The sequence below is a fragment of the Rhinopithecus roxellana genome, chromosome 10 (assembly GCF_007565055.1).
Source record: "Rhinopithecus roxellana isolate Shanxi Qingling chromosome 10, ASM756505v1, whole genome shotgun sequence".
In the NCBI taxonomy this organism is placed as follows: Eukaryota; Metazoa; Chordata; class Mammalia; order Primates; family Cercopithecidae; genus Rhinopithecus; species Rhinopithecus roxellana.
In genome coordinates, this window is record NC_044558.1 from 82,379,246 (window position 1) to 82,392,681 (window position 13,436).

General features: G+C 44.8%; 1 protein-coding gene across 6 annotated transcripts in view; it reads left to right on the plus strand.

The window, feature by feature from the left end:
* MPHOSPH9 (M-phase phosphoprotein 9) overlaps positions 1 to 13,436 on the plus strand; it is an 85,181-nt gene that overhangs the window by 42,374 nt on the left and 29,371 nt on the right. For all 6 annotated transcript variants that reach the window (XM_030939054.1, XM_030939051.1, XM_030939052.1 and 3 more), the window contains one exon: positions 12,590 to 12,637. In XM_030939054.1, coding sequence (XP_030794914.1) covers positions 12,590 to 12,637 — 48 coding nt within the window. The remainder of the gene's footprint in view (positions 1 to 12,589; positions 12,638 to 13,436) is intronic.

The following is a 13,436-nucleotide window of genomic DNA, read 5'->3' on the forward strand; positions in this document are numbered from 1 at the left end:
CGACTCACTGCAACCTGTGCTTCCCAGGTTCAAGTGATGCCCCTGCCTCAGCCTCCTGAGTAACTGGGATTACAGGTGCACGCCACCACACTTGGCTAATTTTTGTATCATTGGTAGAGATAGGGTTTCGCCATGTTGCCCAGGCTGGTCTCAAACTCGTGGGCTCACGTGTTCCTCCCGCCTCAGCCTCTCAAAGTGCAGGGATTACAGGCATGTGCCACTGCACCCAGCCTTTTTCTCGTTAAGCTTTTACCTCCTAGTTTTAGCTTCCATGGAGGAGTCTCGCCTCAAAGAAGCACATACTGTGGTGTTTTTTTTCTAATTTTGTATTCCTTCTGCATTTGACTGAAAGGAGCTTCCCTCTTTCCTTGACTTGTCTATTTTTTTTTTTTTTTTTTTTTTTTTGAGATGGAGTCTCGCTCTGTCACCCAGGCTGGAGTGCAGTGGCCGGTTCTCAGCTCACTGCAAGCTCCACCTCCCGGGTTTATGCCATTCTCCTGCCTCAGCCTCCTGAGTAGCTGGGACTACATTAGCTGGGACTACAGGCGCCCGCCACCTCGCCCGGCTAGTTTTTTGTATTTTTTAGTAGAGACGGGGTTTCACCGTGTTAGCCAGGATGGTCTTGATCTCCTGACCTTGTGATCCGCCCGTCTCGGCCTCCCAAAGTGCTGGGATTACAGGCTTGAGCCACTGCGCCCAGCCGACTTGTCTATTATTTGCCTTTAGAGACAGGTCCTTGCTCTGTTGTCCAGGCTGGAGTAAACAATCCTTCTGCCTTAGCCTCCTGAGTAGCTAGGATCCTACTACTAAAGCGCATGTCCTTTACTTTGTTATATCAGTAAATAAGATTGATGGATTCTTATTTTACTCAGTGAATTACGGTTCTTTATCATGATTATTTTGATACTCATGGTGTCCCAAGTTTGGCCAGTGGAAGACACATTAGGCTGGTCCCGTATCTTTTTGACATGCTTTTGTCATTCTTTGAGCATGTCCATATTTCCTGGCACAGCACTGTGTTCCAGGCTCATCTTGTACTTTTCAAAGCCCCGGCCTAGAATCAGTCATTTTTTCTGTTGAGTTGTGGTTCCTTTTCATGGAAAATGGTATTCAGACATTAAGATCTGGTACTAGGCTGAGTGTGATGGCTCACACCTATGATCCCAGCACTTTGGATGGCTGAGGCGGGCGGATCACCTGAGGTCAGGAGTTCGAGACCAGCCTGGCCAATGTGGTGAAACCCTCACCTCTACTAAAAGTACAAAACATTAGCTAGGCATAGTGGTGCATGCCTGTAGTCCCAGCTACTCGGGGTGCTGAGGCAGGAGAATCACTTGAACTGGTACTAAGTATATTCATTGCTACTGGGATGTCATTGTTTCTTTTTTTTTTGAGACAAAGTTTCACTCTTGTTGCCCAGGCTAGAGTGCAATGGCGCAATCTTGGCTCACCGCAACCTTCACCTCCCAGGTTCAAGCAATTCTTCTGCCTTAGCCTCCTGAGTAGCTGGGATTTCAGGCTGGCACTACCATGCCCAGATAATTTTGTATTTTTAGTAGAGATGGGGTTTCTCCATATTGGTCAGGCTGGTCTCGAACTCCTGACCTCAAGTAATCTGCCTGCCTCAGCCTCCCAAAGTGCTGAGATTACAGGCGTTAGCCACCGCGCCCGGCCTGGGATGTCATTGTTTCTAATTATTCACAAACCCACCACAATTATGTTTGAGTAGTGATGAAGCAGCAAAGGATAGCTAGAATGCGTTGTTTTTAGCTGAAATTGTATTAATGTAGCCAGTGATACACTAACTTGGCATTTATCATATCTAACATTTCAAGCATACAGAAAAGTATAGAGAATAATATAACGAATACTGTTCTAGCCTTCTCTAGATAGAATGAAACACTGTCTTCTATTCTTCTCTTTTCCACCCTAGAGGTACCCACTTTGTTAAATGTGCTCTGTTATCCTCATGCGGTTCTTTTTGCTTCTACTACATATGCATGTGTTTGTAAACAATGTTTAGTAATGTTTTATGTGTTCTTGAGCTATGTATGAATTGTATTGCATTGCATATATCCTGCCGCAACCTGTTTTTTTCCCTTTCAACATTGTTTCTGAGATTGCCATGTTGACACATTCAGCTTTTATTGATTCATTTCAATTTAAACATTTACATTTGAAATATTTTAGGTACATAAAAAGATATAAAGAATAATGTAACATACGTATGAATTTACCACCCATCTTAAGAAATAAAATACTACAAATGCGGTTGACATCCCCTGTGCACCCTTTTCTGATCAATTCTGTCTTCCTGGGAGTAACTGATCTAAATTGTGTAAATATCATTCCCTTGTCTTTGTATGGTCATATGTGTATGTATGTATCCTTAATTAGTGTTACTTCTTTGGCATATCTTGAAACTTTTATAAATGCTATCAGTACTGGGCCAGGCGTGGTGACTCACACCTGTAATCCCAGCACTTTGGGAGGCCAAGGCGAGTGGATCATGAGGTCAGGAGATTAAGACCATGGTGAAACCCCGTCTCTACTGAAAAAAAATACAAAAAATTAGCCGGGTGTGGTGGTGGGCGCCTGTAGTCCCAGCTACTTGGGAGGCTGAGGCAGGAGAATGATGTGAACCCGGGAGGCAGAGCTTGTAGTGAGCCGAGATTGCGCCTCTGCACTCCAGCCTGGGTGACAGAATGAGACTCCGTCTCAAAAAAAAAAAAAAATGCTGTTAATACTGTCTTTACTTTTTTTTTTTTTTTTCTACTGTGTTAGTCAGGATGATCTCGATCTCCTGACCTCGTGATCCACCCACCTTGGCCTCCTGAAGTGCTGGGATTACAGGCCTGAGCCACCGCGCCTGGCCTTAATACTGTCTTTACTGTTTTGCAACTTTTTTCACTTGTGATATTTGCCTAACTGAATACATGTAGTAGTAGCACAACTTAATTTGTGTTCGTTCCTGTGTCATCCATCATGTGGCTCTTCCACAGTATATTTATCCACTTTCCTTTTGCCAGTTTGTCACTGCTGTTAGGAGCAACACTACTATGAACATTTCTACTATGTGGCTCCCTATGCCAATGTGTGCAAGCACCTCTAGGGTATTGTTCTAGCTGCCATAGCTCTAAAACTCATAACCTCAAATCTTGACATATTCTGCTCATGAACTCTGTTGTTCAGGAGCTTGTACTGGGCCCAGCAGGGACAGCCTGCCTGCTCTGCAGTATCTAGGACCTCAGCTAGAAACTTAAGGACTGGGTGTTGGAATCTTCTGAAGGGCGTGTTTCATCATGAATGGTGGCTGTCAGCTAAGGCCACAGTTCCTCTGTGTGGTTAGGTTGGGTTTCTTTGCAACATGATGGCTTAGAACTAAAGACAAATGTCCTGAAAGAGCTACATTGCCTTTTATGACCTTGCCTTGGAAACTGTACAGCATCACTTGTACCACATTCTATTTTTTGTTTGTTTGTTTGTTTGTTTGGGTTTTTTTTTTGAGACGGAGTCTTGCTCTGTCGCCTGGGCTGGAGTGCGGTGGCCGGATCTCAGCTCACTCCAAGCTCCGCCTCCCGGGTTTACGCCATTCTCCTGCCTCAGCCTCCGGAGTAGCTGGGAATACAGGTGCCCGCCCAGCTAGTTTTTTTTTTTTGTATTTTTAGTAGAGACGGGGTTTCACCGTGTTAGCCAGGATGGTCTCGATCTCCTGACCTCGTGATCCGCGCGTCTCGGCCTCCCAAAGTGCTGGGATTACAGGCTTGAGCCACCGCGCCCGGCCTCCACATTCTATTTTTTTGAGACAGGGTCTTACTCTATCATTCAAGCTGGAGTGCAGTGGGTTGATTATAGCTTACTGGAGCCTTGACGTTCTGGGCTCAAGTAATCCTCCTGCCTCAGCCCTCTGAGTAGCTAGGACTATAGGCGTATGTCACCACACCTGGCTAATTATTTACTTTTATGTTTACTATTTGTTTTATTTTTGTTTTCTTTTCTTTTCTTTTATTGAGATGGAGTTTTGCTCTTGTTGTCCATGCAGGAGTGCAGTGACGCTATCTCGGCTCACTGCAACCTCTGCCTCCCAGGTTCAAGGGATTCCCCTGCCTCAGCTTCTTGCGTAGCTGGGAGTACTGGTGCGCACCACCACGCCTGGCTAATTTTTTGTATTTTAGTAGAGACGGGTTTTCACAATGTTGACCAGAATGGTCTCGATCTCCTGATCTCAGGTGATCCACCCACCTCAGCCTCCCAAAGTGCTGGATTATAGGCATGAGCCACTGTGCCCGGCGTCTATTCTATTTTTTAAACAATCCCAAAGTCCTGCATAGGTTCAAGGGGAGGGAAAATGGATATCATCTCTTAATGGAACACAGCAAGATTCTGCAAGAGCTTATGGGACTGGAAATATTGCTGTGGCTGTTACTGAGAAATATAGCCTGTTATAATAGTCTCTTTCTCTGAATGCAGTGACTGGGACATAGAATATGAGCTTTGTTATCTTTTTTAGATATTGCTAAATTGGTCTCTGAAATGGTTGTACCAGTTTATTTTCCTGCCAGTATTGTATGATAATTCTTATTTTTCTAGATTATGTCCAGTACTTGGTATTGTCAAGCCTTTTAATTTTTCAAGTGTGATTAAGAGGAAATGGTTATACGTATTGCATCCATCTTCTTTTGGCCTGTGGCTTGCTTTTCACTTTATTTGTGGTATTTTTATGGGATACAAGTTTTGGGTGTTTTTTGTGTTTTTGAGATGGAGTCTTGCTCTTGTTGTCCAGGCTGGAGTGCAGTGGCGCAATCTTGGTTCACTGCAACCTCTGCCTCCCGGCTTCAAGCAATCTCCTGCCTCAACCTCCCAAATAGCTGGGATCACAGGCGCCCATCAGCACGCCTGGCTAATTTTTTTTTTTTGTATTTTTAGTACAGACGGAGTTTCACCATGTTGGCCAGGCTGGTCTTGAACTCCTGACCTCAGGTGATTCTCCCGCCTCAGTCTGCCAAAGTGTTGGGATTACAGGCGCAAGCCACTGCATCCAGCCCAGAATTACCTCTTATATAATATGAGTAGGAATGGAACTTGATCTTTCCTGCCCCCGATGATTAACCAGTTGTCCCAGAAATCATTTTTTAATAGATTATCCTTCCCTTACGGACTTCTGTTGTACATTATATTTCCTTCTCGTGTAAATCGGTTTTGAGGCTCTGAGCTGTTGCATTGGTCTGTCTCTGAATTAGAACCACATCGTGTTAATTATTAGTATTTTATAACAAGTGTTGATTTTTGGTGTCATTTCCTTATCTCGTTTTTTTGCTCTTGTAAAAATTATTTTGTCTATTCTTGACTTTGTTTTGTTTCATACAAGTGATACTGTCGGGATGTCACTCTGCTTTTGATTGGAATTGCACTGAATTTACAGATTTATTTGGAGAGAGCTGAGACTTGAAATACTGATTCTTCCCATATGTGAACGTGGTTTATATCTCAAGTATTTTTCTTTTTTAAAAATTAAGGCCTTTTACATCCTCTGTTCGTTTTTTTTCTCGAAGTATATCGTATTCTAGTATTTATGTATTTCTAAATAATGTACTGATGTTGTTCTTTCTTTTTTTTGAGACGGAGTTTTGCTCTTATATTGCACATGCTGGAGTGCAATGGCGCAATCTCAGCGCACCGCAGCCTCTGCCTCCTGGGTTCAAGCGATTCTCCTGCCTCAGCCTACCAAGTAGCTGGGATTATAGGCGTGTGTCACCACGCCTGGCTAGTTTTTTGCATTTTTAGTGGAAACAGGGTTTCACCATGTTAGCCATGGCTGGTCTCGGACTCCTGACCTCAGGTGATCCGCCCACCTCAGCCTCCTAAGGTGCTGGGATTACAGGCGTAAGCCACCGCGCCTGGCCTCTTTCTTTCTTTTTTGACACGGAGTCTTGTTCTGTCGCCCAGGCTGAAGGGCAGTGACATGATCTCGGCTCACTGCAACCTCCACTTCCTAGGTTCAAACGATTTTCTTGCCTCAGCCTCCTGAGTAGCTGGGGTTACAGGCGCATGCCACCATGCCTAGCTAATTTTTGCATTTTTAGTAGAGACAGGGTTTCACCATATTGGCCAGGCTGGCCTTGAACTCCTGACCTCAGGTGATCCACCTGCCTCGGCCTCCCAAAGGGCTGGGATTATACGTATGAGCCCCTGCGGCCAGCTTGATATTATTATTTCTTGAATTTTACATATTATCTGTAATTGTGGTGGATGAAGATCTAGGTCCTAGCTGAAGATGAAAATCCAGATCCTGATTGTGATTCTGGGTATATGTTTTCTTCAGATTTTTTTTTTTTGAGACGGAGTCTTGCTCTGCCGCCCAGGCTGGAGTGCAGTGGCCGGCTCTCAGCTCACTGCAAGCTCCGCCTCCCGGGTTCACGCCATTCTCCTGTCTCAGCCTCCCGAGTAGCTGGGACTACAGGCGCCCGCCTCGTCGCCCGGCTAGTTTTTTGTATTTTTTAGTAGAGACGGGGTTTCACCGTATTAGCCAGGATGGTCTCGATCTCCTGACCTCGTGATCCGCCCGTCTCGGCCTCCCAAAGTGCTGGGATTACAGGCTTGAGCCACCGCGCCCGGCCGTTTTCTTCAGATTTGAAGGCTTTGTTTTATTGCCTATGACATGATCGATTCTTTTCCTTTCTCTCCCTTCCCATGGCTTTCAAAGTTTCAAGCCTGCAGAAAAATTGTAAGAATGATACAATGAAAACCCTTGTATATTCTTTACCTAGATTTACCAGTTGTAAGTATCTTACAGCATTGCTTTGTCTCCATAGAGATACAAACTTTTTTCTTTTGCTGAACTATATTTGAGAGTAAATTAGACACTATGATAATTTACCCTTAAATACCTCAACAGGTATCTCTGAAGAACAGAGATTCTCCTGTGTAATCTCAATGTACTTTTCATCCTCAGGAAACTTAACATTGATATAATACTAATATTTAAATACATTGTCTATATTCAAATGTTGCCAGTTGTCTAAATAATATCCTTTATAGATGTTTTTGTTTTTTACTTTTTAATCCAGAATCCAATCAAGGATCACACACTGCATTTATTGTTATTATTTTTTGAGACAGGATCTCACTCTGTCACCCAGGCTGGAGTACAGTAGGCATATTCATAGCTCACTGCAGCCTCAACCTCCAGGGCTCAAGTGATCCTCTTACTTCAGCCTCTAGGATAGCTGAGACTACAGGCACTACAGGCTATCACACCTGGCTAGTTTTATTTTTTTGTAGAGATGAGTTCTCACTATGTTGCCCTTGCTGGTCTCCAACTCCTGAGCTCAAGCGATACTCCCACACTGGCTTCCCAAAGTGCTGGAATTACAGGCATGAGCCAACGTGCCTGGCCCACATTGCATTTAATAATCATGTTTCTCATTCCTTTTGAATGTAGTTCTTTTTTTCTCTTTCTGGAAGTTTTTTAGGATCATCTTTTTATCCTTGGTATGCCGAAATTTTCTAATAATATTTGTTTTTTTTTTTTTTTTAGTTTCTAGTAACTCTTTTTCTGATTGATCATTTTTAGTATATTCCTGTTTTGAGACTAATGTTATTTCTTTGAGAATATTATGGCTTCCATTAGACAGTTTCTGTTGTGTTCATTATTCTTAGTTAACCTTTTTTTTTTTTTTTTTTTTTTGAGATGGAGTCTCGCTCTGTTGCCCAGGCTGGAGTGCAGTGGCAGGATCTCGGCTCACTGCAAACTCTGCCTCCCGGGTTCCCGCCATTCTCCTGCCTCAGCCTCCCGAGTAGGTGGGACTACAGGCGCCCGCAGCCACCCCCGGCTAATTTTTTTTGTATGTTTAGTAGAGACGGGGTTTCACCATGTTGGCCAGGATGGTCTTGATCTCCTGACCTCGTGATCCACCTGCCTTGGCCTACCAAAGTGCTGGTATAAAAGGCGTGAGCCACCGCGCCTGGACTTAACCTTTTGTTTTGATTTGAAGTATGTTTCATATTAATGTATTTTTCAAAGTGTTGGTTCTTTTGCAGGCTCACATTTAAGGGGCACTACTAGGCTGGGTGTGGTGGCTCACGCCTATAATCTCAGCGCTTTGGGAGGCCGAGATGGGTGAATCACTTAAGACCAGGAATTTGAGACCAGCCTGGCCAACATGGCGAAACCCTGTCTCCACTGAAAATAGAAAAATTAGCTGGGCGTGGTGGTCCACATCTGTAATCCCAGCTACTCAGGAGGCCTGAAGCATGAGAATTGCTTGAACCCAAGAGGTGGAGGTTGCAGTGAGTTGAGATCACACCACTGCACTCCAGCCTGGGTGACAGAGTGAGACTCTGTCTCAAAAGATAAAAAATAAATTAAATAAATAAAAGTGAAGCAGTATAAAAAGCTATTGAAAGACTCTGGGCCGGGCGCGGTGGCTCAAGCCTGTAATCCCAGCACTTTGGGAGGCCGAGACCATCCTGGCTAACCCGGTGAAACCCCGTCTCTACTAAAAAATACAAAAAACTAGCCGGGCGAGGTGGCGGGCTCCTGTAGTCCCAGCTACTCGGGAGGCTGAGGCAGGAGAATGGCGTAAACCCGGGAGGCGGAGCTTGCAGTGAGCTGAGATCCGGCCACTGCACTCCAGCCTGGGCGACAGAGCGAAACTCCGTCTCAAAAAAAAAAAAGAAAAAAAAGAAAAAGAAAGACTCTGAGTGCATGGATGGGACTTAGTTCTTGGTAGCCTTCATTTTCAGGCAATTGTAGAGTCACGTGCCAGCCAGCCATTTTGTTAGGGGACCTCCAGATGTGAATGTTTTGAAGCTTTTTTTCTGGGGTTGTTCAGTTTTCCTAAAGACAAGTCTTACAGTCTCTTGCCTGGGACCTATCAGTCAGACTCTGGCAGTGGAGGAGCGGGAAGTCAGCCTTTTTAAAAAGAAAAGAATTATTAATATATTTGTTTTAGAGACAGGTCTCACCTTGTCACCTAGACTGGAGTGCAGTGGTGTGATCATAGTTCACTGCATCTTCAACCCCCTGGGCTCGAGGAATCTTCCTGCCTCAGCGTCCTGAGTAGCTGGGACTATAGGCACATACTACCAGGACTGGCTAATTTTTAAATTTTTTGTAGAGATGGCGTCTTGCTATATTGCGCAGGCTGGTCTCCAATTCTTGGGCTCAAGTGATATTCCTCGGCCTCTCAAAGTGCTAGGATTATAGGTGTGACCTGCCCTGGGTGTTTTTGAAGTCTTTTACTTAGTCATTTTCTCTTTATCCTCTGCCTCCCACTCCACTATTATCCTTGGATTTCCAAAGTTCCATTTCTCTCCCTATTCATTTTCTCCTACTGTCCTGCCACCTGGGTGAACAGTCTACTGGTGTATGGGATGTGTCCTGGGCTCTGACTACATAAGGAATTTCAACCAGTTCTCTGTGGTCAGCCCTGTGCCTCAACCCTGTCCATCTCTAAACCTGGGTTTCAAGGTGGGCACCTCTCACAGTGATGCCAACATCAGCCTACTTTTCATCAGCATTCCCGGATTCAGGCACTTGGGGTTGTATCTCCCTCCACCCTACTAAAGCACTTTGTTTCTTTTTCTTTTCTTTTTTTTTTTCCGAGATGGAGTCTTGCTCTGTCACCCAGGCTGGAGTGCAGTGGTGCTATCTCGGTTCACTGTAATCTCTGCCTCCCAAGTTCAAGCAATTTTCTTGCCTCAGCCTCCTGAGTAGCTGGGACTACAGGTGTATGCCACCACAGCTGGCTAATTTTTGTATTTTTAGTAGAGACGAGGTTTCACCGTGTTGGCCAGGCTGGTCTTGTACTCCTGGCCTCAGGTGATCCGCCCGCCTCGGCCTCCCAAAGTGCTGGGATTACAGGCGTGAGCCACTGTGCGAGGTTGGCACTTTGTTTTCTTTTCCATCTTCTAAGACTTTTATTGAAATCTCTCACCTGTTACTGTCACCTCTTTTGTTTTCTCTTTAATTTCTTCATTGTTAGTTTAGTGGACTCTCAGGGTGAAGAGGAGAAAATTCTATTTTTCATTTGTCATCTTTAACTAGAAATCTCACATATGTATTCTTATATTTATTTATTTTTGTTTATTTACTTATTTATTTATTTTTGAGACAGGGTCTCACTCTGTCACCCAGGCTGAAGTGCAGTGGCACGATCTCGGCTCACTGCAAGCTCCACCTCCACCACCTTCACGCCATTCTCCTGCCTCGGCCTCCTGAGTAGCTGGGACTACAGGTGCCCGCCACCACGCCCAGCTAATTTTTTGTATTTTTAGTAGAGACGGGGTTTCAGCATGTTAGCCAGGATGGTCTCGATCTCCTGACCCTGTGATTCGGCCGCCTTGGCCTCCCAAAGTGCTGGGATTACAGGCATGAGTCACCACACCCGGTCTATTTTTATTTTTTAAAATATTTTTGGGCCAGGCACGGTGGCTCACGCCTGTAATTCCAGCATTTTGGGAGGCCAAGGCGGGTGGATCACCTGAGGTCAGGAGTTCGAGATCAGCCTGACCAACATGGAGAAACCCCGTCTCTACTAAAAATACAAAATTAGTTGGGCGTGGTGGTGCATGCCTGTAATTCCAGCTACTCGGGAGGCTGAGGCAGGAGAATCGCTTGAACTCGGAAGGCGAAGGTCGTGATGAGCCGAGATCATGCTACTGCATGCCAGCCTGGGTGACAGAGTGGGACTCCGTCTCAAAAGAAAAAAGAAAAATATAACAAAAAATATTTTTGGTAGAGATGGAGTTTCACCATATTGGCCAGGCTAGTCTCGAACTCCTGACCTCAAGTGATCCTCCTGCTTTGGCCTCCCAAAGTGCTAGGATTATAGGTGTCAGCCACCGCACGCAGCCTCTTATTTATTTTTGAGACAGGAGGTTGTCGCTCTGTCACCCAGGCTAGAGTGCAGTAGTGCCGTCTCGGCTCACTACAATCTCTGCCTCCTGGGTTCAAGCAATTCTCCCACCTCCGCCACCCAAGTAGGCAGGATTACAGGCAGGCGCCACTGCACCCAGCTAATCTTTTTATATTTTTAGTAGAGACAAGGTTTCGCTATGTTGGCCAGGCTGGTCTTGAACTCCTCAGCTCAAGTGATCCACCCACCTTGGCCTCCCAAAGAGCTGAGATTGCAGGCGTGAGCCTCTGTGCCCAGCCTCACATATATATATTTTAAAATAAAGACTTTGGCATTGTGCTTTTACTGTGTAGAACTAACTTAGCAAAAAGTAATATACAATAGGCCAGGTGTGGAGGCTCACACCTATAATCCCAGCACTTTGGGAGGCCAAGGCAGGTGGATCTCTTGAGGTCAGGAGTTCGAGACAAGCCTGGGCAACATGATCAGACGCCGTCTCTACTAAAAATACAAAAATTAGCTGAGCATGGTGGCACATGCATGTAATCCCAGCTACTCAGGAGGCTGAGGTGGGAGAATTGCTTGAATCCGGGAGGTGGAGGTTGCAGTGAGCTGAGATCATGCCATTGCATTTCAGGCTGGGTGATGGAGTGAGACTCCAGCTCAAAAAAAAAAAAAAAAAAAAAAAGAAGGCTGAACATGGTGGCGCACACCTGTAATCCCAGCACTTTGGGAGGCTGAGGCAGGCGGATATGAGGTCAAGAGATCGAGACCATCCTGGCCAACATGATGAAACCCCGTCTCTACTAAAAATACACAAATTAGCCGGGCCTGGTGGCAGGCGCCTGTAGTCTCAGCTACTCGAGAGGCTGAGGCAGAAGAATTGCTTGAACCAGGAAGGCAGAGGTTGCGGTGAGCCACTGCACATCAGCCTGGCGACAGAGCAAGACTCCATCTAAAAAAATAAAAAAATATAAAAGTAATAGTTCCAAAAAGAGCAATGCAAATTTTAGTCTTTTAAAATACTTAAATGGTATAATATTTTATTTTGAGACAGGGTCCTGTTCTGTGGCCCAGGCTGGAGTGCAGTGGCGCAGTCTCACTGCAAGCCTCACTACAAGCTCACTGCAGTCTCAACCTCCCAGGCTCAAGTGAGCCTCCTGAATCTATAAGCATGTATCCCCATGTTCAGCTATTTTTATTTTAAGACGGAGTCTCTCTTTGTCCCCCAGGTTAGAATGCAGTGGCACGATCATAGCTCACTGTAGCCTTGAACTCTTGAACTTTCAGGCTCAAGCAATCCTTCCACCTCAGCCTCCCAAAGTGCTAGGATTACAGGCGTGAGCCACCGAGCCCAGCTCTTTTTTTTTTTGAAGAGGCAAGGTCTTGCTCTGTTCCCTAGGCTGATCTCCAGCTCCTGGCCTCAAGTGATCCTCCCTCCTCAGCCTCCCAAAGTGTTGGGATTATAGGTGTGAGCCACTACATCCACCTTTATTTAAATATTATTTGATATTTAAATAATATTTGATAATTAAATAATATCAAATGTACAGAAACCGTTCCAGAAATTGAGAATTGTCCCATTCCCTTTACATGGAATCACCAGTTCTCTATTGACCTTTCTCTTTCATGACATTGGCATTTTTGAAGGCTATAGGCAGTTATTTTGTAGACTGTACCTCAGTTGGTAGAAAAACGTTGAATTTTGTGGTATTTTTTTTTTCTTGTAGCTTTTAGGAGAGTATGAGTCCCTTGGAAAAGAACACAGGAGAGTAAAGGTAAGGGGTAATGGTTTATGTTCTAGATTTCATGCAGATTTCATGCAGAGGCAGAAACATTGGATTGGAAATCAAGGGATCTGACTCTTCCTCCTCCTTGCACCCCTTCGTGCACCCTCTGTAGATGTTGGAACTGGAACCTTGCTCATCCTGTTTCAGTATCCTTATTTTCAAATACCTGCCCCTTTTAACTGACAAGTTTGTTAGATTCATTCATCTAACAAATATTTATTGAATGGCTATTGCATTTGAAATGAAATTGTTCAAAAGAGTATAAGGTACCATACAGATGCAAATTATTATTTAATACTGTTTGTTTTGTGACACCCAGGTTGGAGTGCGGTGGTGTGATCTCAGCTTACCACAACCTCTGCCTCCTGGGTTCAAGTGATTCTTCTGCCTTAGCCTCCCGAGTAGCTGGGATTACAGGTGTGTGCCACCATGCCCAGCTAATTTTTACATTTTTAGTAGAGATGGGATTTCACCACGTTGGCCAGGCTGGTCTCCAATTCCTGACCTCAAGTGATCCACCCCTGTCAGCCTCCCTGAGTGCTGGGATTACAGGCATGAGCCACTGCACCCAGCCATTTAATACTGATTAAATATCAAGCTTTGATTTTCACTGCATTAGCTTTTGGTAGGGTTGAGTTTATCGATTATGTTTGAATTCTTTATGAAAGCTGTACATATTTGCATTCAGTAAAATCCTTCGACGATGGTGTAAGTGGGGCCCAAGTATTTCTGTTGCACAGAATGGAGGGTTGTGGTTATTGAAGCTTAGCAAAAAGGCCTGCATAGC